Source organism: Aspergillus costaricaensis, assembly GCF_003184835.1.
Source record: "Aspergillus costaricaensis CBS 115574 unplaced genomic scaffold BO79scaffold_33, whole genome shotgun sequence".
Lineage (NCBI taxonomy): Eukaryota > Fungi > Ascomycota > Eurotiomycetes > Eurotiales > Aspergillaceae > Aspergillus > Aspergillus costaricensis.
This window is the reverse complement of record NW_020291833.1, coordinates 363,276-387,411: the sequence shown is the minus strand read 5'-3', so window position 1 is coordinate 387,411 and position 24,136 is coordinate 363,276. Positions and strand designations below refer to the sequence as shown.

The window sequence follows — 24,136 nt, the reverse complement described above, 5'->3', positions numbered from 1 at the left end:
CAAGAAACCACAGCGTAGCACGGCGCGTACGTAGTATTATCATATGAGTTACATGGAATTCGGGTTACATTGGATTTAAATTGATATCATTAAGTTTCTGAGCTGCTAAAATTAAGTCTTTGATTTTGTCCAGCAAAGGAGCGTCCGTCCGGGAAAAGACAAAATTAAAACCAAAGTTAAAAAAAAGACCCATTTCGCAAAATATTGGCAGGGAGAAAAAAAAAGCGAGCAAGATGATTCATTCCGAGATAACAACCGACAGCATTGTAAAAAACAGTAGCAAGAAAGCAAATTAACTTTCCGTCTGATAGCCAGTGTGGGTAGGTGGGAAGATAAAACCAAATAGACAATTCCTCCTTCTTTCAGATAATATGTACTTCCAACGGTTCCAAATAAGCTATGCAGTGAAAGCAGGGGAAAGGGTGGGTGGGTAGGTGTAAGTGTCCAAACGACCCAGGAAAAGAAGTGAAAAAGGTTGTTGCATCAGGGATTGGGCGTCGATGATGAAGGGGGTGTCAAATTTACAAAAGGGCGGCGAGGAGACCAGCGAAGAGAAGGCTGGTGGAGGCGCCGACCTGGGTGGCAGCACCGGTGTAGAGGGGGGAGGCACTGGCGCTGGCGCTGGAGGAAGCAGAGGCGGAGCCCGAGGCAGAGGCGGAGAAACCGCTGCTGGAGGAGCCAGAGCCAATCAGGGCAGAGGAGGAGCCGGCGGCGGCGGCGCTGGAGGCGCTGGTGCTGGACTCGGAGCTGGTGCTGGAGCCGGAGCCGGAGCCAGAGGTAGAGCTGGTGCTGGAGGTGGAGGTAGAGCTAGAGCCAGAGCTGGTGGAAGAGGTGGAAGTGGAGCTAGAGCTAGAGCTGGTGGTAGAGCCGGTGGTAGAGCTGGAGGTGCCGTTGTTGACGACAATGCTGGTGTAGTCGCCAGACTTGTCAGAGTAGGTGTAGGAGGAGCCGGGGTTGTAGTTGGTGATGGAGACCGACTGGACAGTCATGGTGAAGGGACCGTCGGAGTAGTCAGTCTCACCACCGGCCCACTCGATGGTGCCCTCGGGCTCGGAGGAGTCACCAGCAGCCCAAATACCAAGCTTCAGGCGCATGGGAGTCTGGGGGTAGCGAGTACCGCTCTGAGCATCGCTGTAGGCAAGGGTGCGCACGACAGTGCCATCGATGCTCCAGGTAGTGGCGGATTCAGTCCACTCAACGGTGTAAGTGTGGAAGGTCTCCTGAGGGGTCGACACAGTTGCCCAAGTAGCACGGTCGTAGGAGGAGGTGTCACCCTTGCCGAAGTAGTTGGTCTCAATCTGAGTGGTGTCACCACCAAGAGCTTCCTGAATATCCCAATTTGGTTAGCCTAACTACCCCATGCATATTGGGAAATAAGGGTGCAGCTGAGCGTGCATGATAGGGTTGGCAGGGGCAACAGGGGCAGTAAAATGATAAATTATGAGACTGAGAGGGATTTGAGAGCTTACCCAGTCGATCTCGTCGAGATCGTCCGACTCGAGGACGATACTGCTGCAGATACCGGTACCGCTGGCAGCCTTCATGACAACCTCAGCCTTGCCGAAGAAGAAGTAGAAGTCGGTCTCAATGGTAGGAGCTTCACCCTTCTCGCTGATGACGAAGTTGGCACCCTCATCGGTAAAGGTGACATTGTTGGCGGTAGCAATCCATCCACCGAATGAGCCAGAGGTGAAATCAGTGGTGAAGGTGGTGGAGCTCAGGGCCGTATCAGCAGGGCAGGTCTCTGATTGCTCGGTTAGCTCTGAACAAAAATGGGTATGAACAAGAGCAACGTACTGTTAAGAGGGTCACAGTCCGTATAGGTCTGCGCGGTGGCCAAGGGCAGCAGCGCAGCCAGCGCGGCGGCAGTTTTGGAGAAGTACATGATGTTGTAGCTGTGGGGGTGGTAAATGCCAGAAGCGACAGACTAGAAGGTTCTTCTATGCTAACAACGAGGGTTAGAGCAAGAGACCAAACGAAGGAACAAACTCCTGCTTGTGTGTGTCCGGGGTATGAAATCGAAGAGGCGGGTAGAGTCGGGGGATGCTCAATGTATTAAATAGTAGTGAAGTAACTAGTAAGTGAGTCTAGCAGAGAAAGCGAACGACAGACCCAGGAACCCGGGCAACCAAAAAGGGAAGAGGAGGGGAATATTAGACTTCCGTTACGATGGACCGGGAAGTGGGCAGAGTACTGGTACTAATAAGGTCACAGTGAATGATGCTAGCCAAGTGGGTGCCGCCATGGAGACAAATTGTATGATATTAATACTTTCCCCTGAGGGAGACTTCATCCGCTACGGAGTAGTCACGTCGAGCCAACTAGACCCAAGGATGATAACTGGGGGCAAAAAGGTTGTATCCCCTGGTTTGGCCTTGCGAGGATTCTGGGCAGGCACTGAACAAGGTCTGCGTCACGGCTGAGGTGGTCAGACACGGTGACTGAAGGAGGAGCAAAGGACGACATCGATCCAGTGGAGTCTCGACTGGAGACGGCCCCAGTGAGAAAGCCAGTGTTGGCGGCTGTGATAGGCGCATGCGCATCCGCAGAGGCTGGCATTATCCACTTTTCGACTCGGTCGGGAGGATCGTTCGTTGCGCTGACCGGCCGGGGAAAGCAACGAGGGCGTGTGCACTGTGTGTCCTGCGTAGTGCGTACACACTGTAGACTATACGAAGGCGGAGCGAGAGAGGAACAAAAGCTTGTGCCTGCCGCGTGTCTTACACACGCTCTGATTTGCTGTTTTCTTGTTTTTCTCCCTCGGTCCCCTGCGCCGCTTTCATCCTCCCTTTCCAGATGATTTTTTTTTTCTCATCCCCCTTGTTCTCACCTGTCTTTTCCTCCTTGAAACCGAGGGTCATCAACGGTTTAGCCAAGGGTTGGAAGGAGTCCAAGATGTCATTCGCTTAGGATCCGACGAAGGAGTGGATAATTACTACAAGGTGGTAACGATAGGGTCACCGTGGAGCAAGTTGGTGTCGGTCCTTTTTAGGCAACGATGCAATAACTCCGAGAGCCAAGGGGGCCAAGTATTTAACCACGATTTTGCCACGGTCGCATAATCGTGCACATATAATTTCCGCGCACCTGTGATCCAACAGTTGGGTATCCCGCTTGCTGATCCTGTCAGAGAAGTGTCGCAGCATTGACGCTGCGATGCAATTGAGGCCAATCGATGCGAGCCATGGATCAGGTACATTGGACCTGTGGTTCAACCATTAGAACAGACTGAAAATGTAAACACAGTAGTCCAATCTAATGGTCATAATACCACTAACATCCATTGGCCGTAAGTAATGCGAAAATAAAAACTAGAATATTAAAAATAAGGACCCTAACTAATTCAGGGTGCAATAAGCACAACTTTTGCCCTCGGAGGGACCGTTCCAAAACTTTCTACCGGCGTTGGACAACACTCCGGAGAAAAGATTATAAGTCTGGCAAATGAATAAATAGAATCTTCGTCTAAGCGCCATCTCGGTTGGCCAAATGTTTTGGAGGTGAGGAAGAGAAGAATGTCTCAGCCGGATAATATTATAACAAAGAGCTTGAAGGCGACTCGAAAAGGACCATGTTTCTGGCCCTGAGAAGGAATCAAGAGAGTCAGGAACTTACTTACCCACTCCCTCAGCCCATCAGCGATAAAGAAGACGCATTCGGATAGAGGGTCCGAACTACCGAGCGCTTCTACTCAATTTCCTGGAGATTAGACCAGGAAATGAGCTAATAACGTGCAGGAGTCAGAAGTACAGGTGGACAGGGTAATCAAAATCAGAGGGTGTCTGTCAGGCGCATCAGCCTCAATCTGAGACAGATAGGGGAGGTCGTTTAATTCATTTAATTAACCCGTCCCCTGAAGGAGGGAGGACGACAGGAGCCGTCATGAACCCCTCATCCTTCACGGATGAAGCTAGAGGATGCAGTGGATGAGGTGCAGCTTGTTGGATACTTGGATTGTCCAACCTTTCCGAGTTCCGCGAACCCTTCGGTCACCTGCCGTAATCTATCCAAACTATCTGTGGGGGCTGAACTTCTGCAGTTACCATACCATACGGGCTTATCTCACCACATGTAATCATTAAATCACGTGCTTCATTGTCTCCCGCCTTGATGCCTGTAGATGCCTAGTTTCTGCCTGCCGCGAAAGGTTGGGGAAGGCGTGCCTCAGGATGCGCATCTTGTTGGGCGAATCCCAATCCAGCGCCACGTTGATCACCCGACCCTTGTTTCCCCTCTCTTCTTTGCACAAACCCCCTTATCTTCTTCCCCTCCCACCTTCTTGTCAAGGACAACTAACCCCCCCCCGGTCCTGCAAGGTTCAAGCCTCTGTCTTTCCTCCATCAGAATATGGTTCAGAAACCTAGCAAATCTATCCATCGCGCTAATCGGACTCGTTCTATCGCCGGCGCTGCATCCTCCTCTTCCCCGCTAGATCCAGACATGGACCGGAAAGTCTACATTCCGCTCTGCTTCTGTCTGATCTCCTTTGCGGTGATGGTCTATGTCAACTGATCGAAGACTGTGGGATTTTTATCTACCACGGTCTTGAACGAACGTACTATCATCTCGGATCACGGCATCATACCTATCTACTCAGGTCGTAAAGCCATCGAGTCCACGGTCTTTTGACTCCCTACGATATCAACGATAATCCACACCGCATGCCCCACCCGAACAACGCCTCGGCATCCCAACGCCCCATCCAGACCGATAATTTTCACTTACTTGAAGCCAGTCTGGGTACTGCTTTCGCAAAGCTCAGAACCACCATTCATCACCATTGTCATCAGCCACGCAAAATGAGTAGAAAGATCGCACTGTATGGGACCGCAACGGGAAAGGGCCGGTCGATCGACGACGCAAGCGGGAGGGCACTACGTATCCCACTTACGGGACCTCGGCCGCGCCACAGCGATCAATAACAGGTGCCAGCCAAACCATCTCGCAAAGCCGTGCCATATGCAGCTGCACCTGTCTCGCAATTTTCCGAACAAAGCACGAGAAAATCGACATCGCGCAACATGTCGGAGTTAAGACATTGTATTCGACACTAAAGAGAAATCCATCTGCTTAGTGACGTACGTACCCACGTACGCTGGACCGCCACTATTGCTTGTTTGTGTTTTGCTTCTCTCGGTGCTAGGCCAGTTGCCCCGCATAAAGGGCGACAACAAACAGGCCAGCAACCAGCCTCTCTTTTTCTTTCCTATGTGGAATTGCTATCATTTTGCATTTCGTTATTTACTATACCCAACAAGGTGAAGAAATTCAACCTACTGCGCCATAGCAATCAGTTACTATTACCCTCAAAGCCTAAAAATAACCTTATAACACTACTACTATGCATCAGTCCTTTCTAACTAGCTCATATGACCAATATCGTAATTCAAACCTTCGTATTTTATCTCCATATACACCACTACCCCAATATTTAGAGCGTACTGTCCCTGTGGCCCAACCCCGCCCGAAACAAAATTTCAATAACCCACCCACCTAGCCATGCATTAGAAGATTCCAGTCTGGACTAGTAAAAGCAACATCTGCAGGAATAATACCGCCATCACAAACCGGACCGATAGCACGCGGTGCCCTAATTCCCCACAGCATGGATAAGACAACCGCCCAAAAATAGCCGGCATAACAACAAGCCCGGGAAAAAAAGAACATGACAGTGTTGAACGGAAGGAAAAGAAGCAAATTGGACCACCCGGAAGCTTAAATTCAAGACATTATTTCGGGGCAGTGCTTCTTTGTCTTAGCTAGTAGTCTACTCGGAAATTGAAGGTCTATACATAGATTCATTAGTGTCGGAGGAGGTTTGAGTTTAGTAGATACTAGATATCATTGTCGCAAATGAAAACGTAAGACAAACCACTATCCCAACTAAATACATAGATAGTAGTATCAGAGCAGGCACGCCTCCTACTACTATCCCTCCCGCCGTAGTAAAAAAACGATACTACTGCACAGGAGGTAGCAACCAGACATGTATGTGGATAAGCCTAATCTAAATTAATGTATGTATGACCTGGCGAAGCGGTTGGTGTCATAGGCTCCTCTAGCTTTGGAATGGTTCCATTCTGAGAAACTTCTCCCGGAGTTCTAGTGCAACGGTTTAGTTCATTGGTTATCTGTGTAGTTTGACGAGAACGAAACTAACTGTTATCGATTGCTACTTATGTCTGCTGCTTTGTAGGACAGCAAAAAAGGAAATCAAATCAGGTCGTGCCCGGGATCGAACCGGGATTGCTGGAATCAGAATCCAGAGTGATAACCATTACACTACACAACCTTAGTTGTTGAAACGGCGATTATTTTGGCTATATGATGCTACTCATAGGGAATAGAAAAATTCAGGTAGGTATGTATCTTAGTTGCTTGTATGCATTGGTAAGAAAAGTGCCATGATATATGATGGTGAGTGTTGTGATGGGCTGCTGTTCCGTTTTATCATGAGAATGGGTGAGCCCAATTTTCCTGTGTTTCCTGCGACTAGTAATAGACTTGCGTGTGGTCACTTTTTTGTCACGCTATATCTTCATTCGGTATACTTACTCTTCATGATGGCTTGTGCTCGGTCTGACATTCCCAAATGCAAGGTACCTATATGTATGTCGTCAATCCCTAAACTTTCATTTCCAGCACCCATCCAATCGTATTCTCCGGGCCCTGGCATATCCCTGGCCAGTAAGGGGTACAAAGGCTATAGCCCTTGTGTCTGTCAACAATTCCTTCCTAGCTATCGGATTCTCGGCACTCACAGGTACATGCAGTCAACCGTCAGATATACTTTTGGTCCAGCCATATCACTAACAAGCACCCTGCACGCCATTGACATCGTAAATACCCGGTAGATAGCAATGCAGGTGATTGCTTGTTCTCCTTCGTCATTGAAGCACTTTACACGTGATACATCACTCATCACTGATCCAATCGTTGTCTACTTGGCAAGTATCATGTACCCGCACTCTGCCAACACATCCACCATAAAAATCATACACTACGGTCCCTTACAACCTTGCTTTCCTTCCTCTACTATGATCCAAGACAGAGAAGCAAAAAGGTCGTACCCGGGATCGAACCGGGATTGTCGGAATCAAAATCCGAAGGGATAACCATTACCCCATACGACCTGGGAGTTTCGGAGATTCGCAATTTTAGAAAACTTGAGATTATGAAGCTGATTGTATAGGGTTGGGAGTATACTACAGGTGGTCTTTATGCCTAGGACTGTCCTGCATGGGTTCATAGATGGGGAGTTGTGTGGTTGACGTCCTACGTATCCTGGCGTGCGTCTTTGAATGATAGAGAGGATGATGTTGATGGTTGTGGTATCGTCAGTTGTGTAGTAATGGTCACCCACGGAAAATATATAAGTAGCGTACTGAATGACATCACCCGAGGAGCCAACAAAATCAATGACCTGCCAGGACTCATCTAGAGCTCGCCGAGATCACCGAGCACCTCCGTATCGTCTAAAATTTTTTAGTGGTCGCTGCCCATCACAATAGTACCGAAACAAAAGGACACAAGACCGTAAGTAAATCAACCCACTGGTATCATTGCCGTCAATCACACCCCTATAAGGTGGCCCAAACGAAACACAATCCTTTGTCCACCTATTCCACACAATACCGAAAGCATCCGACCCTGTATCAGAACATGCAGATATACTTTCCACCGAATCGGCCCAAAGTACATATTAGTAAAGGTAGCCGAGCAATGGAACCAAATTCTCTCAGCCTCTCTGTACAAAGTGTGCATGCAAGTCTATGCAGGGCAACCCCGCTGCTTTGTGTGGGCTTAGTTTCGACGAGTCTAGATCAGAAGCCTCGACCAGATCCCATAATCTGGTCAATTGTGGAACTGCCTCATATGTGGGGAACGGCCCTGGCCAGACACATGGCCATCCATAGCTCGTGGAAGGGCTGTTGACGTATCTTCGGTAGGTGAGCCGTGGGACTAGCGGGTATGAGAAAAGCCGTTGGCTGAGGGGTCTGGACTTCCCAAGGACTGGGGTTCCAGGGTACTAGGGTACCAATGTTAGAGGTGTTTTGTGGTTGGTTGTCGGGTTGTATTAATGATTGAATTTGTAGTCTGCGGGAATTTGGGTTGGGCGTGCAAACCCAGTAGGATAATTTATGGGCATGCAAAGGGAGTCAGTTAATGACGGTACACTGGTAATAGAGACACTCATGCATTACGATCATAAATGCCTGCTATTTTGCAGGACTTGCAGGCAGAGGTCACAGGGGGAAGAAAAAAGAAACACAAAAAGGTCGTGCCCGGGATCGAACCGGGATTGCTGGAATCAGAATCCAGAGTGATAACCATTACACTACACAACCGTATTTGTTGAAATGATGTTTTGAATTTTGCCAGATAATTCTACATATCTGGCTGGGCACAGGGTTTATGATCACAAGGTATCACGAAGAATGTATATTTTACAAGCGTCCAGACTGATATCTATGAGTACCCCGTCAAAGTGTCTCGGTGATTCCCTCCAAACTTCTAGCTGGGCAATCCTGCGATAGAACGCAATCGAGAGTCCGTAAAAGTATTAGCTGAGCTATTCTATGCCAATAACACTTTTCGATTATACTTACATCGGTCTGAACATATCCCACGATACATCGACACACAAATCTGCACTCCATTGTGACAACTCTGGGCGGGTAGCATAGGTCTAAATCATCACATGTTGGGGTGCAATCTGGTTCACATCCGTACGTTCTATTACCGCCAGGCTGAGCCAGCGAAGTGTGTCAGCATATACTATAGAGACCCTTGTGCTAATTCCATATACTGCCAGGAGGCAAACTCATACACAAGATGGTCCAGCAAGGACCTGAGTCCCCAAAAGACTAAGAGCGAGTAGGTAAGAGACGGTCTTCATTATGCCAGCAGCGAGTCCGTTTTTCGCAGTGTTCTAAGAGGAGAAAGAAGAGAGATTGCTTAGACTGTTGTAAAGTATCAGATAACCCTGAGAGTATTTATATGTTTATAAGTGCGAGCTGAATGAAGGGCTGCCTTAGTTTAAATCATATTGCTTCTTCTTCTTCTTCTTCTTCTTCTTCTTCTTCTTCTTCTTCTTCTTCTTCTTCTTCTTCTTCTTCAGTCTCATATCGCTGATCATCTCCTTGGATATTTCGGTGTAACACCACCATCTCAGCACTGCAAGAGGAAGTACCCAATGAATGATTGATTTGAGTGATGCAGTCACAAATAGACAAGAAACATCATATGTGACTATTGCTTTTTTGAATGTCTGGCGGTCATATGATGGAAATACCTAAAGTCCAGATACTGACTCATGTTACACGATCTTCTTACAGACATTAACTATCAGTGACTATTGCTAACTATCGATAACTTGTACTACAACTGACCGCGACTCACTGAAATGATAATATATCAAGATTACCAGAAGACAAGGTCTGTCCATAATAACTATACTCAATCTTACTATTTCGTTATCCTCTCTAATTAATCACTCAAATCTAATTACCGCTGAATATATACCCGACCCAGGACTAGCTAAATTCAGATCTAAGGCCAATAGCATACATGCCTCAAATTACTATCTCATACACACAGAAAAGCTCTATAATATTATCTATATTTCTATCCAAAGACACCCACCCAGACAAAACAACCAACACAACACCCTAAACCTCCAAAATCTCCCTCACCGCACCCCTAATCTCCACCTCATCCATAATCCTCAAACCCAACCTCTCATTCCAATTCCAGCGCATAAACTCCCCACCCATGTACCCCTCCCCATACATCATCTGATAATAAAAATTGATAATAGCCGACATATCCCCCTTCTTCAACCTCTCCTCCGACTCCTCAATAAGTTTCTTCACGTTAACATCTTCCGACATCCCAAAATCCACCCCTAGAACCTCAGAAACAATCTTCGTCAACCCCCGCTCCGTAACCACAGCCGAGCAAACATAAACCGGTTGATTAGCAGCAGCTTCGAAATTGGTAGGCTCTAGTAGCTTAACAATAGCAGTGGCGATATCACTCAACAGTGAAACGGCGATTTTCTTATCACCACCATCGTGGAAGACAGCTTTCTTAGTCATGGGGTTAGGACCCAGGACGCCGTATTTGAGGGCCATGTCGAAGAAAGCGCCGGTGTTGAGGGAGGTCCAGGTTGTAGGGGAGGAAGTGTCTGGAATGATAGAGTTCAGGTACTGGCGGATTAGAACCTTTTCTTTGGCGATGGGAAGGTTGATGGTTAGGGGGGATTCCATCATCGTGGTGAATTCGGATGGGATGAAGCGTTTGACGGAGGCGGCGATGCAGGCGTCGATGATGGTCTTTTCGGAGGTGAGTTGGGGGGAGGGGACGGCGCTGTGCAGGGGTTAGTTAGGTAGATAGATATGGTATTGGTTAGTTATGGACGCACCTGATAACGACGTCCTGACCGGTAAAGGTAGAGATCAGTTCGTCTTTGTTCTGGTAGTCGACTTTGATGACCTTGAGGCCTGCGGGAGCTGGCTTGTCCGAGTCCTTGCGCTGGATGGCGGTGACTTCGTGGCCGGCTGCTGAGAGAGCGCTTGCAATGTGGGATCCGAGGGTGCCGGTGGCCTGTAGGGTATATTCAGTTAGATATGATGGTTGTATGGGTTGATATGCTTGTGGCAGTAGTAAGTATATGACGTACCCCGATGATTGAAACTTTCCTGATAGTAGTCATGATGATCGAAGAGAGGATAAGCGGATGCTCAGAGGAGATCAGAATAAGGATGTCTTAGAAATACTGCAAGATACTCCACAGATTAACCACTCTAACTGGTTTCATTCCTCATACTATATACTTCATATGGTGATCATCTTCAACGGCGATGGTTCCAAGTCGGCGTTCCGATGTACCGACATGCCGACCTCGGGGTTGAGATCAATCCCGAATTGGGCTCAGTTACTGCACTGCATCTGCATACCCACAGTAATTTGATAAGCAATCTCCAGTGGGATTAACTAATAGAGTCGGACTCTCGGAGTGTCGTTTTGTCAGCCAGCAGAATAACATTCTTTCCTGAGCCTCCGAGAAGAATATCTATAGCATTGATGGCCGTTTGCCCACTAGAGAGGACGTGATGCGACATGAATACCTACTCGAGTTTGCAAGACAGCGGAGCCGCCATGGGATACTCATCATATTGAGCATTACACCTTCTGGTCTCTTCTGCCATTCCTACAGTGTTTGATGATGTCGCCCATGCCTTGTCTTGAGGGATGTTACGTTGGGAAAGCGAAAGACGATCGGAGTCATTGCCTTTTACTCAAATCACTCATGCGCATGCAATGTTCCACCATTGTCATCATGACATTTCTAGCTAGCTAGCGTATTATGTCTCTACATTCGTTATACATCAATAGTAAGGAGCATGAACGACGTAAGCAGCTGCATTTCATCGCTACCCTCCGAAAACAGGACTTAAACCCGGGAGATATCCAAGCTGTCAGGCACACCCTATTGTGTGAGCCTCATGCGACAGCTTGGCTAGACGGCGCCAGCGCCAGCGAGTGCCATCTCCTCACGCAGACGCATGCATGTTGAAAACAGGATGATAGCACAGAATGAAGGCCGAATCTTGTGAGAGGCCAAGGGACCATGAAACATGTTAACATTGAGCGGAAATAGCGGAGGGGTCATCAAGGAGAGGGCTCCCAGGAACGGCATCTAGGGCGACGGCGTGTAATGCAGGCTTGCTTGCGTCTTGGATCAAGCCACGCTGGCGACGGTCTAGCTGTTCCTTGACCCAGGCTGCCACTTCCTCATCTTCCGTGACATTGGATCCACCCTCCCTCGTCGAGCCGTTTGGTGTATCATCGGCGTCGGTGTTCGTGGGAGGCTGCATAAGCGACGACAGCCAGGGATGGCGCAGGAGCATGCTATACGATGGGCGGTTGTTTGGGTTCTTGTCCAAGCATGCGCGGACAAAGGAGTGTGCTTCTTCAGAGTAGCCCGTTTCAGGGAGTGTTGGCGCGTCACCATGAACGATGGCCTTTATAGATTGTCAGTATAGTGAATGATGAGATACAAGGGAAGCAATGACTTACGTGCAACTGGCTGAAGATGTTGTTAAAGGTTTCGGGCGGGTATGGATACCGACCAATGGCACACTCGATGATGGACAAGCCCAAGCTCCAGACATCGCTCTGGACGCTGTAGGTTCCGCCTCCACTTGCCCCAGACTGCTGCACACCCCCACCTGCAATGCGCTCAGGGGCCATGTAGCTCTGACAACCAATGTTTGTCTTGGCAATACTGGCAACCAGGTTGCCGCTCACACCGAAATCGCAGATCTTGATCTGTCCGCGAGAATTGGCGAGGATGTTCGTGGGCTTGACATCGCGATGTATGATGTTATGGTCGTCCTTGAGGGTCCTCAAGCCCATGACAGTGGATAATGCTACCTTGCGAAGGATGTTTTCGGGTATTCCCTCCTTGTATAGTTTGTCGATTGAGCCACCATCCATGTATTCAACACAAATGTAGACTGCGCCTTCTTGAAAGAAAGCGCCGTAGAAGTCGATAATGAATGGAGACACACAGCGGTGAAGAATCTCCAACTCCATGATAATCTGAGCGAACTTGCTCTCGTCCAACTCCAGGCGAATCTCCTTCATCGCCATGACAACTCCAGAAAGGTTACCTTCCGTCTTCACTCCGAACGTCGTAGTGGAGTCGCCATCCTCATTGCGACTTATAATCCCCCGTAATCCCATCCCAGGTTTGCGCATGTGAGGACGGCTATGGCGAACCTTGTACACCGTTCCGTAGTTACCCTTGCCTAATTCATCCAGACGATCGACCTCGTCTAAGGAGATGCTGAAACTCTGACCTGATGAGAATTCGATACCGCCGCCATGGAGAATAGCCTTGTTTTTGAAATTGAGCGTCCCCGATTTCGTATCAATGAATTCTGAATATTTGCTGAATGCGGTTTCGGGGGGAGCAGGCCCGCCGTTGGCAGGCTGCCCAGGCGACGGCGAGCCGTTCAGACCCGTAGCGTCCGATAACTTCAACCCCGGCTTCATACGTTTCGCGGCCAGACCACCAGGCTTAGGAGAGCTGCCACCGGGGGACCCATGAGGCACAGAAGGCGAAGAGACCCAGTTTTTGGTACCGGGACGAACAGCGGTGGGAGGTATCCGGCCTGCAAAAGCACCTGCCAAGGGGCCATTTGCGCCTGGTGAAGGCTGTACTGATACTGGACTGCCACCCGATGCCACCGGAGAAGCCCGGGGCACCAAGCCAGTCGTATTGGCATGCGCCAAAGAGGGCGGGGCGCCCTGTCGAGACAATGAGAAAGCCTTCATCTTCGCTAATATATCCTGATTCAATCCCCCCGGCTGCGCGCCGCTCATTGAAGCTTGTGGACGATTTTGAGGCGTCCCAGCACCGCGTCGGGCGGCGTTGAGTTGACCTAGATGTGTCGACGACGGGGTGATTGAGGGTTTATCGAGAGTCGGGCGGAGGGAGGGTACTGAAGCGTACGATTGTGTCGTGGCTAGGGAGGGTGAGAGGTCGTCGTCGGTGGTGTCGGAGCGGTTATCCATATCTGACAGGGGTCTGGACGAGATGTCCGTGATCGGCTCCCCTTCTGTTGCCATTTTGGAGGAGGTATTCGAACAGCACAATTGGTATCGGGAGCTGGAGCGCAGTGGTCCGAGAGTGCCGTCAAAACAGTCTCACGGAGGTCGGGGCACTTGGTGCATGAACGGAGGGGATTGAAGAGAGGGAACGAAAGATCGGAAAGAGCGGAAAAATGAAGCTATCAAAGATGTGTGAGGATAGATGGTAATAAAATTGGCAGTAGAGAGAGGAAGTTCAATGTTGGTGGAGCCAGAACGCTTTTCCAGAGGGGGGAAGTGGAGGAGAGGAAAGCAGGTTTCGTCGACGCGGGGCACGCCTGAGGCTGTCCTCAAGCAAGCTGATAACAAGGCACAACAGGGACGGGGAGGATGGAGAACAGATGGTGCGATCCCTCGCAAAAATATTGGTCGGGCGGCTTGAACTCCGTGACCAATAAGAAGACAAAGAAAGGCAGGTAGAAGAGAGGTCAGGACTTAGTACAGTGGTAGAAGAAGAGGAACGTGAAACAGACAGAGAGAGAGGGGGGAAGAGGGTCGATGACGGTACTTAGTGGGGGGTGGGAATGACAGGCAATAAAAATAACCGTGCAGAGAGAGAGAGATGGATGAACGAGCTGTTAAAGGAATCGTTTGGAGGCGAAACCGGTGGGGATGGATGGGAAGAGAGGGGGGGGGGAGGAAGGATAGATATGATGCAGGCTCAAAAGAAAGGAGAAGCAAGATTTAGATAGCGGCACAGAGAGAGAGAGAGAAAGCGAGCAACGGCCGACAAGCCTCGGGAGGGGAGGGAAAGGTGAGGATAGGGAAGGATAAGTTAACAGAGAAGGTTATAAGATGGGAAAGAGAGGAAAGAGAGACTGTGATTAGTCGAGACAGATGGGGCCCAGCAAATCTGCCAGGCTTGCCTCCCGGTCGCCTCAGGCTGTCCCAGTCCCCGACCGCCCAATCACACGTGCCAACACCGGCACCTCAGGCACAAAGTCAATGTCTACGCAATACTTTATTTAATCTCGCCCTTTTTCATCTCGTCTACGCTACTCAACCCTACCGTTCAGCTGCGAAGTGTAAATTGGCTCACGCAAGCATCCGTGGTCAACCTGAATTCTGAACGTGGCAACCAACATTGTTTCTGCCTGAATATCGCCACCCCCGTCGGCCGATGGATCCCCGATCTTTTTTACCTTAGGCCGGGGTGAACCTAACCAAAGTACGGGTCCCATTCCACGGGTTGCAGTCCAAAGAGAAATAAAATCATGTAAGCTGATCAATCCATCCCGGAGATACTAACAAGTAGTAGCATTACTACTCCCTACATGATTAGCCCGGGATGCCCAGGATCAGATATTGTGGCTTATGACATATGAAGCAGCTCGTTTACCACCCACCCCCTGTGTAACAGTGGTCCCCTCTCCCTCTTATCATAGCCACCACCGAGGATCGCGAGAATCTTTGCCTCCTACAAAGCAGTAGCTACCTCATACACAGGGATTTGAGCACCCATCAGTTCAAAGCCCGAGATCGTTTTCGTCGACCAAATTATGGCCAACGGTCGGTGATAGAAGCCCGAGATCCATGGGGATAACGGGGTTGGTCGGCAGTAGTAGACATCATCAGTGGGTGTGCAACGCCCTATCGGAGGTGTTCCCAATCTTCAGCTGAGGATCGGATGGGGCTTGTCCTCGGCGGGAGCCACTCGCAATAACTGGCATGATTATGTCACCGCAATGATTGCAGCAATATCCTGAGTAATAGCCACCAGTTGATCAGTCAACCATTTTACTTATTCCCCGGCCCTGGGCGTTTTTATTTTTTTTTTTGCCTCTGTCTTATCAGGGTTTCCCCAGTCTTGGCAACATATAAACGTTTCTCATTGTCGGGCTCGCACCCGGCTTCCTTCCCTGTCCACAGCAACCTTGTGATGAATCAATGCTCCGAAGCATCCCAAACTCTAGGAGTGGATCCTTACTTCTATCCCACTGCACAGTTCCGATATGTTGTTGATGCCAAGAGGGCGCTATTAGTGCAACTACTGGAGTGGATCTGCTGTCCTGGGATTGAATGCGGGCCATACTGCGAAGAACTCAAAAGACTATCTTATTGGTACTTGGTATATTGGGTGTTGGCTTTAAGCCAGGTCTTTCGCGTTACGGATGGTAGGCCAACCAAAAACGAAGAAGGTACCGTTTCATCGTGAGGGTTTGGTACAGTAGTAGTGCTATTCATGCTGCAATATGATGGTAGAAAAAAGAAGTAGTAAATCTGCCCCAGAGTCTATTAATAAATTACTTATCTGGACTACTGTAGAGTTTAAGCAAGATAGGCCCCAACATCGACCTGTGAGTCCGAAGCCAATGCAGCAGCTAGCGGTGTCGATCCTCGGCAGCGGCGGGCAGTGTCCAAGTGGGGGGAGGGAGAGAGAGTTGCGCAATGCCGCATTGGAGGAATGAGACTCACACCACTTCCATCCCTTGTGGTTCCGGACATCTGGGGAAAGTGGCAAGGTTTCGTGGAGATCGAACCACTTGTTTCAGGTTCTCAAGAAGATGATTGCGAAACAGATAAGGTTTCCCTTTGACTTGAATGGAAGCGGAAATGTGAGCTGGAAGAAAAAAAAAAGGATGACCAGAGAAGACCGGGTGTGATATCAGCTTGCATTATCATTGGCCGCCGATCATGACATAACCGCTGTGGGAGTTTTCATCATGATGAGTTGCTTTGCTTTAAAGTTGTCGCGTCGGATATTAACTATGTGGCAGAGTAATGAACAAGAAGGGATATACCAAATAGACCAGTCATGTTTAGAATAGACACGTATGTGGTGATATTGCTTTTACTATACTAACTCTTTTCGTGATTATGAGGCTAGTTGGCTGTACTTTGGTGTAGTAGTTACACCACTCCTCCCGACTATTCCCACTATGGCCACTCAACTCGCAGGAAAGTTAACAACACGTTCCTTTCTCCTTACTGAGAAGGGTTTCATTCAGCTTCTAGTAAAATTCTCGCCAAGTGAATGTCTTATCTCGCGGTTAGTCTACCGCCGAAGGGATTCCGATGGTCGATACTTGTGTCACACTGCCAAGCATCTCGAATGGCAGGGGGAAGCTGAGAAGCTCTCTCCTACCTGGTGGATATTCTGCCGTCATCCGTCGGGAGGGACAAAAGTACTAGCCCGTCCTTCAAGAGCTTGCTTTTCGATGGCTTCATGTTTACTTATTCCCGCTCTCCATGACAGCTACCTTTATAAAACTAGCTCTCTTCATGAATTCTCATAGAACTAGAGCAGTAGTAGTAGTACTACTACTCTCCCATACTTGACTTTATTCTGCCCGTACTAAAAAGGTATCTAGTGGAAGGCCCCAAGCCTTGGCGGGTCTGGGCGCAGCGCGAAACTGGGCTGGGCGTTCGCCTACAAACGATTCTGATTGGCCATTTGGGACCCTCCCGGGTCCAGAGAGTCCGGGAAAGCCTGACGATGATGTTTTGGGAATTCCTTGTAGAAGATTTCAACAGAGACAGAGAAGGCAAGACAGACAGTCAAAGACTCACCGACACGATCGGCTTTGGTATTAAACCCGTCGGCGTCCCGCTTCATTCATTGGAGTCTAATTTAGTTATCTATCTATACTATCTTGGTGTGTATACTGTTAGTGGCTCCAAAAGGGTCTGTTCTGGCCCTTAGTCCTGTACCTACGCATTAGGTTGAACTGTTTGAATCCAATCGTGCTTCCGTGCAGTGCCAACTCTAAATCCTATTCGCCTACCGCCTGCCTACCTTTGTTATCTATCGGCGTCATCATCCTCGACGGCATTATCGCCATCGTCTCTCTCTGTTTCTGCCCATCAGGACTACCTTGTGGTTGCTTCCCGTTCGCGTCGTCATCCCCCATCATCCAAACTTCCCCTTTCACTTCCCTTTCTTCATCTTTCCTTCCCCAGATTTTTCCTAGAGTTAGTTGCCTGTTCCCTCTCTGCCACCCTGGCTGTCTCGTGCTTCCGCCCTCTTGTCGATGGCCATTTTTACTGCCCCTAGATCTCTTCAAAATGCCTACCCGTCAATCTCCTCTCAGTTCATGACCCAGATGGGCGCCAATCCCGCCCTCCTTCAAGATGGCAACCCACACTCGAGCCACCCCTCGTTCCTCAACCTCGTCCTTTTGGTCTTCGAAGCTGTCCTCGAGGTCATCTGTGTGAGTTTGCCGGGCTACTTTGCTGCCAAACAGGGCATGTTCGATGCGGACGCCCAGAAGCTGGTAGCAAACCTCAACGTCACTTTATTCACGCCCTGCCTGAGTAAGTTGCCTGGTTTCTTTGATCGTACTTTTCACATTTCAGCTGACCACAACTGTTAGTCTTCACAAAGCTTGGGTCCCAGCTCACAGCAGAGAAGCTTACTGATCTGGCTATTATCCCGGCCATCTTCGTTATTCAAACGTTGGTCTCTTATTCCTGCGCCTTTATTGTTTCGCGATGTCTCCGGCTCAAGAAACGCCCTTCCAACTTTGTCGCCGCCATGGCCGTAAGTGCAATGTCCAGTGCTTTGACTTCTTCCCTGTCTTTTCGCTGACCCCTGGCAATCCTCCTAGGTTTTCGGAAACTCGAACTCGCTCCCTATCTCCCTTGTCATGTCCCTGTCGCAAACTCTCAAGGGTCTTCACTGGGATCGCGTCCCGAACGATAACGATGACGAAGTAGCCGCTCGCGGTATTCTATATCTGCTCATCTTCCAGCAGCTCGGACAGCTTGTGCGGTGGAGCTGGGGCTACCACGTGCTTCTTGCCCCCCGTGAACGTTACTTGGAAGAGGCAGAACCGGACCCGAATACCTCCCTCATTGGACAGGGCCAGGAGCGATACACGGACAACCCGGAGCAAGTTGATCCAGATGAGCCGTTGGTGAGGACTCGAAGCTTCGATGAACAGACGCAAGCATCCGGAGCTTCGCAGGAGGACTCGGATGCGTTCGCATCTGGTCAAGAAACACCCGTGACCGCACGAGATTATCCCTACTCCAAGGTGTCGTCCCGTAGCGGTGGCGAGGAAGATCCCGACCGCCCGCCCCTGCTTGATGCTCCCCCTGCGCCATTCATGCCCCGACAAAGCTCCGCCGGGGATATGCTTTCATTCCCCGCTGTACAAGAGAGCTACGAGAAGAAGGGTCTGGTTGCCCGCGTCAAGGCGTCCCTTCGTCGACTCCGTAGCTGCATCGCCAGCGGATGGTCAAAAGGGACTGGGGCCATATTTCGACGGTTGCCAACGAGGATGCAGAAGGTGCTATCCGTGTGCACAGGCTGGATCGGAAGGTTCTTCCATGGGTTGTGGGAGTTCATGAACCCTCCCCTGTGGGCCATGCTTGTCTCGATCGTGGTCGCCTCGGTACCGTCGCTCCAGACCTTGTTCTTCGATGAGGGCACCTTTGTGAGCAATTCTGTTACCCGCGCGATCAACCAGAACGGTCAGGTTGCTGTGCCGTTAATCCTCGTTGTTCTGGGAGCCAACCTTGAACGCAACACGCTTCCTAAGGAGGCACTGGATGATGTGGAGCACCCCAAGGAAGAGAAGAAGTTGATTGTCGCTTCTCTGGTGGCCCGCATGCTTCTTCCTACAATCATCATGGCCCCTATCCTTGCGTTACTGGCCAAGTATGTGCCGATCAGCATTCTGGACGATCCGATCTTTATCATCGTCTGCTTCCTCCTGACTGGAGCTCCGTCGGCCCTTCAGCTGGCGCAGATTTGCCAAATCAACAATGTCTACGTTAGCGCCATGTCGAAGCTCTTGTTCCAGAGCTATGTGGTGTGGTAAGTACCATCAAGCTCGCATCCACAAATCAACCACTAATAACGACCTATAGGATCCTCCCTTCAACCCTTATCCTCGTAATGTGCGCCTTGGAGGTTGTCGAATGGGCGTCTGCCTCCTGAGATATGAAGCTTATTTTGTTCGACTGCATCGATCTATATTATTAGGGTGATCCGGCGTTTGAGTGTTCTTTTTCTACTTTTTCAGTTCCTTGTTCACTGTATTATTGACAGCAGTATGGATTGGCATGGATGGGAAAGATACCAGATTGGAGCGGCCAAGTGGCTGTACCCGATATGTTAGCCTAACAATGATGATTTCGAGATACCTAGTACATACCAAGTTTTGTTCCTACATAGTAGAATCTCAGGGAAAGCCACCAGATCCTGAAGAGCAAAGGAGCGATATGGTCAAACACCACCCCTGACTCGTTAAGAACCAAACCGCAAAGCAAAAGCGCCACAACAACCACCTTATCTACCCCTCCCCCCTCACAGAACTCTAAAGCAAGGGGGCATAATCAAGACAAATGCAGTAAGAAACGCGGGACCTATGATTCCCCAACTACAAAAACAAAGTACAATGAAGGATATCACCTGCCCAGGAATAAAGTTCACGGGTAGCATGCAGCGTGACTCTTTGGGGGGAAGTTGTTGCTTACCGGCTTTCCCGCTATTGGGAGCCCGAGAATTCAGTATGAAGTACTTATGCTTATTGGTTGATGTATTACGTAGTTAGTTGCTGCATTTTTGATATAGTGATATGCTGTGTAGCGTTGGTAGGTGCTGGCTATTGGTACTTTGTAGTGTTTAGTTCTGGTTGTAGGTTCGGTTCTTACGTGGCAGGTAGTAGTGCTTTTGCTAGTACTACTTTACTTGATACTTGCGATCATTTTAATTTACTCTGGTATAGTCGGGGATGGTAATACAATAGCTATCTTGTGATACTGTGGCGGTATGATATCATGGTAATGTTGAATCAGGTTATGGTGAGGTCGTGTGAGATAGTACTACTTTAGTTGGGGTGTTGTGTTTGTTGTGTGTTCATTGTTGGTCATGGGGGTATATGTGGCTGCCGGGTATATATTGTGCTAGTATATTTATTGGGGAATATATATATTATGATATTAGTAGTAATATTATTATTGCTCGTTTTAGCTGCTATTATAACAAAGTAATAATGTACTGATCTACAAGTCCATCATCCTGTGCGCCTTTCATATCATAGTGGCGAAAGAGTGTTTGGACGACGGTGGCGCCTAGGGAACAGGTTATGCCATCTGGATGAGAGTGAAAACCTGCTGAGGATAGAGAAAAAATACATGCCATGCCATATGTTACATGTCAGGTGGAAGAAAAATAAATGCAAAAAGGTCGTGCCCGGGATCGAACCGGGATTGCTGGAATCAGAATCCAGAGTGATAACCATTACACTACACAACCGTATTTGTTGAAAGAGGCAAGCCTTTATGGTTACATAAGCATAAGCAAAGTAGATAAGGTCTTTTGTGCAATACTGGTTCAGGTGATTGGCATCTGTCACTGATTTGATAACGTTTTATATACAAGTATCTAGTCTGAGTAGTCTACTGCTTCACTCGATCTGCAAAAGCATTGCCATCCCGCTCGCTTGGTGCCAGATAATATGGCAGTGAAATAACCATATTCCTGGGTTATCTGCTCGGAAACGCAAGACTGCGTGCCCGCGGCTGGGGATATAGACCGTATCTCGTAGCTGCGCGCGGGAGAGGTCATAGGGAGAATCTGTTCTTGATGAGCTAGCGGGATGTGGAGCTAGACCAGGTGGATGGGCATCTGTAAAAGGATCGTAGGCGCCCCAGCCTACGGATGCTTGGTAGGTCCTTAGGATGTAGAAGTGGTGGCCGTGCTGTTTGATGTTAGCTTGGTTGAAAAGACCAACTCGACAGCGAGGAGGAAACATACCAGGTGGAATGGGTGGCCACTATCGTCTAGATTGTTGACTACCAGGTCGATCCACACGTCCTGGTCTTGATCGGACGACACGGGATGCGAAGTAGTTGACCCTGTTGATAACACGAGTTGATTTCTATCCCACTTTTCGCGGGGAAGATCAATCAGCGGTGTGTCAATCTGAGGCCTCCATGAAGTTCGATTGAAGAACCCATAGGGTACGTTGTGGTTTATGGAGAGCTTTTCGATCTTAGTGTACACCACGTGGGTTGAATGCGCCTTTGCGGGGAGACCGGAGAGAAGTGACTTTCTCGTGGCGACCTCGGAGAGTGATATCGTATTGTTTGATGAAGATATACCTGACGACAGATTGTTTGGTGAATTCGTTATATCGAAAGTCTGGACAGATGTCAAAGCTGGGTTGGGGTACCTGAAGCATCTAACCGTCTGTTAGCGCAATTTGAACCATGGTACCGGGCAAGACGTACTCTTTATCTAGATCAATCGTCAACGAACTTGGAGTTTCGTCTGGACTCTGACGGAGTATAATGTCCATACGCTGGCCCGGGTAAAGTATACCGGCTGAACTTGAATCTTGTTGTTCAACATCAATGCTGTCCACTTGAATGAGCGTAAATTCTCGGTTCTGAAAACCTAGCCTAAATCCTGCAACGGAGCTAGTTGCCAGTCAGCTATTACTTCTGATCATTGGTAGGCGTACAACTTACCCCGTATTTACCACTCGGACTCTGTACGTTGCATCTCCCTTCGCATCCAGATATGAGACGTTCATATGTCGAAGGATACAGTCCACTGGCCGTGCAGGGACAGCCATAGAGCAATCAAAGTGACCCACTCCATTGATCAGTAGTGAATCTGGGACGGGCTGTCTGGGGTTAATCGTCGTACTCAATAAGATTATATGGCAAGACTAACCTCGTTCCCAAATGACCCGGCGCGCATATACCAGGAATAGACCTGATCTGCCGATCGATGATACCAATCCCCAATTAAGAGTAGGATGTCCTTATCATAGCTGCCAAGTTCCTGCTGATCTGCACGAGCCAACAGTCCCCGGACTGTTGGCTTAGGAGAGGGTTCATGCACGATGAGCCCCCCATATAGGCCATCGGCCCTGAGAAGGCCCGAGTGAGCGTGGTACCAGAATGTACCGCTTTGATCTGCTGGAATCGTGAAGTTGTAGGTAAACGTGGACCCCGGAGGGATAGGACGTTGTGTCACACCAACGGCTCCATCCATAGCATCTAAATGACTTGTTAGTCAAGCAGATCAGACTATGCCCAAGCACTTAACTTACTCTCAATATGTACTCCATGCCAATGGATGGAGATTGGTTCCTCCTCCAAATGATTGGTCACATTTACTATCAAGCGGTCACCAGATCGTGCTTCAACCGTCGGTCCAGGAAAAAAATCTAAGTTGTACATAAGTATGTGGCTTGACGTAAAAAAAGAGTATAAGAATTACCATTAATCACATAAACCCTTTTCAGCACTCCATCCGGGCGTCGATGGTCGGCAGTCACTACCCAGTCATGATGTTGCGTTGAAGGATTGCGGTATACATGATCCCCCGGATGGAGCTCGATAAAAGGACGTGATACATCGGGCCCATGTACAGTTGGATGTATCTGACTATTCGAGACTCTCGATGGAATCAAGCGTTGTAGAGGGCTTGGCTGCGAAATTTGTGCCACGAATAGCAGAAGGATCAGGCCACATATAGTAGCCGGATACAATACAATACCCCATGGCAATCGTCGTAATCGAAACGACGGTGACTGCTGCGAGTCTAACAAGATACTCCCCTGTTCTTTCATCTTCTGACAGTCTGGTAGGTTGTTCTGCATTCTTCCACATCACCCATCAGACCCAGCATGCTTGTTCGATCCCCGTGTGTCTTTAAACCCGGACCATGACTATGAGCCATTTTGAATACATGTGGGTCCAGAAACAAAACAGTGGCTAAACTACAGAATACATGTACCTGTCAGTATGAACAGATTGAGTAAGTGATGTTCAGGTCCGCCACTGACCGATGTTTTGAAACAAGATTCAACCAAGGTTCGGCCAAACAGGTGGCTTTTGTATGGACTGCCACCCTGCCTGCTGCCAGCTTTTCAAACTCAAATTGGACTCAAAGTTGGTTCCTGTTCGGTGGGCTCAGGTACAATGCCGATATCCAGGGCCATGGCGGTGTTGATATTAGCCGACAGAGAGACTGTTTGCCATTGTGGATATATCAAAAAGGTCCACCGTGAAGACCGCCACCTTTAAACCACCGCTGACTGATTATCGATGGAAAACTTAGTTGCTGAGAGTCCAGGAGGGAGAGAGAAGGATGGGAAGTCAGAAAAAATGTTCCTGAGCAGAAAAGCCAGTCGGACAGATTGCCGTTCGCTACACGTGCCCGCATACCGGCCAACCAGATTCCCTTCCATGGAGACTCATCTGCCGCTTAGTCCTCTGTCTCTTGATGTATTCTTGTAAGCAGATGTCATAAAACTTCTGAAACATCCATCTCCATCCAAAGTGGATCAGACTTTACCCACCGTAGAGGACGATCACTCTTCGTTTTAGGGCGGCCTAAATAATGGCTCGTCGAATCCGATCTGCAATAACAAACACTATCCCATGTTACGTCCCACTTTGGCAGATGTATTTACGACCCAGACAGTTGGGATACTATGGATGCGTCGGGATTCATGGGTTATCAACTGTCCGGTGTTGCGGTCTTGTCTGGACCTAGACCATGCAAAGT

At 49.0% G+C, this 24,136-nt stretch overlaps 5 protein-coding genes and 4 non-coding genes across 9 annotated transcripts; 1 reads left to right on the top strand and 8 right to left on the bottom strand.

Moving 5' to 3' along the window:
• Positions 1-66: 66 nt before the first annotated feature.
• On the bottom strand, positions 67-2,273 carry BO79DRAFT_201495 (glycoside hydrolase family 16 protein). The gene is made up of 3 exons (XM_025681578.1): positions 1,798-2,273; positions 1,470-1,744; positions 67-1,325 (listed from the first exon to the last, which is right to left on the bottom strand). Exons 1-3 carry the CDS (start codon positions 1,883-1,885, stop codon positions 522-524), a joined length of 1,167 nt encoding a protein of 388 aa, XP_025536141.1. The 5' UTR covers positions 1,886-2,273; the 3' UTR covers positions 67-521.
• A 3,947-nt stretch (positions 2,274-6,220) lies between these two features.
• Positions 6,221-6,292, bottom strand: BO79DRAFT_t210. The gene has a single exon. It is a non-coding gene; the product is annotated as a tRNA-Gln (tRNA).
• Positions 6,293-7,061: 769 nt separating this feature from the next.
• Positions 7,062-7,133, bottom strand: BO79DRAFT_t209. The gene has a single exon. It is a non-coding gene; the product is annotated as a tRNA-Gln (tRNA).
• A 1,143-nt stretch (positions 7,134-8,276) lies between these two features.
• On the bottom strand, positions 8,277-8,348 carry BO79DRAFT_t208. The gene has a single exon. It is a non-coding gene; the product is annotated as a tRNA-Gln (tRNA).
• Positions 8,349-9,671: 1,323 nt separating this feature from the next.
• Positions 9,672-10,717, bottom strand: BO79DRAFT_156359 (aromatic alcohol reductase; the record flags this gene model as incomplete). The annotated part of the gene is made up of 3 exons (XM_025678816.1): positions 9,672-10,371; positions 10,427-10,608; positions 10,685-10,717. 3 exons carry the CDS (start codon positions 10,715-10,717, stop codon positions 9,672-9,674), a joined length of 915 nt encoding a protein of 304 aa, XP_025536140.1.
• Positions 10,718-11,613: 896 nt separating this feature from the next.
• On the bottom strand, positions 11,614-13,733 carry pbs2 (mitogen-activated protein kinase kinase PBS2). The gene is made up of 2 exons (XM_025689321.1): positions 12,085-13,733; positions 11,614-12,029 (listed from the first exon to the last, which is right to left on the bottom strand). The coding sequence occupies exons 1-2, from the start codon at positions 13,639-13,641 to the stop codon at positions 11,646-11,648; spliced, it is 1,941 nt and encodes a 646-aa protein (XP_025536139.1). The 5' UTR covers positions 13,642-13,733; the 3' UTR covers positions 11,614-11,645.
• A 3,519-nt stretch (positions 13,734-17,252) lies between these two features.
• BO79DRAFT_201489 (Auxin Efflux Carrier superfamily) lies at positions 17,253-19,546 on the top strand (the record flags this gene model as incomplete). The annotated part of the gene is made up of 4 exons (XM_025681577.1): positions 17,253-17,916; positions 17,976-18,142; positions 18,210-19,423; positions 19,477-19,546. The coding sequence occupies exons 1-4, from the start codon at positions 17,634-17,636 to the stop codon at positions 19,544-19,546; spliced, it is 1,734 nt and encodes a 577-aa protein (XP_025536138.1). The 5' UTR covers positions 17,253-17,633.
• Positions 19,547-20,794: 1,248 nt separating this feature from the next.
• On the bottom strand, positions 20,795-20,866 carry BO79DRAFT_t207. Its single transcript has one exon. It is a non-coding gene; the product is annotated as a tRNA-Gln (tRNA).
• Positions 20,867-21,017: 151 nt separating this feature from the next.
• BO79DRAFT_273821 (multicopper oxidase family protein) lies at positions 21,018-23,195 on the bottom strand (the record flags this gene model as incomplete). The annotated part of the gene is made up of 8 exons (XM_025687543.1): positions 21,018-21,311; positions 21,368-21,785; positions 21,844-22,032; positions 22,084-22,168; positions 22,208-22,241; positions 22,292-22,620; positions 22,674-22,790; positions 22,844-23,195. 8 exons carry the CDS (start codon positions 23,193-23,195, stop codon positions 21,018-21,020), a joined length of 1,818 nt encoding a protein of 605 aa, XP_025536137.1.
• Positions 23,196-24,136: the final 941 nt, after the last annotated feature.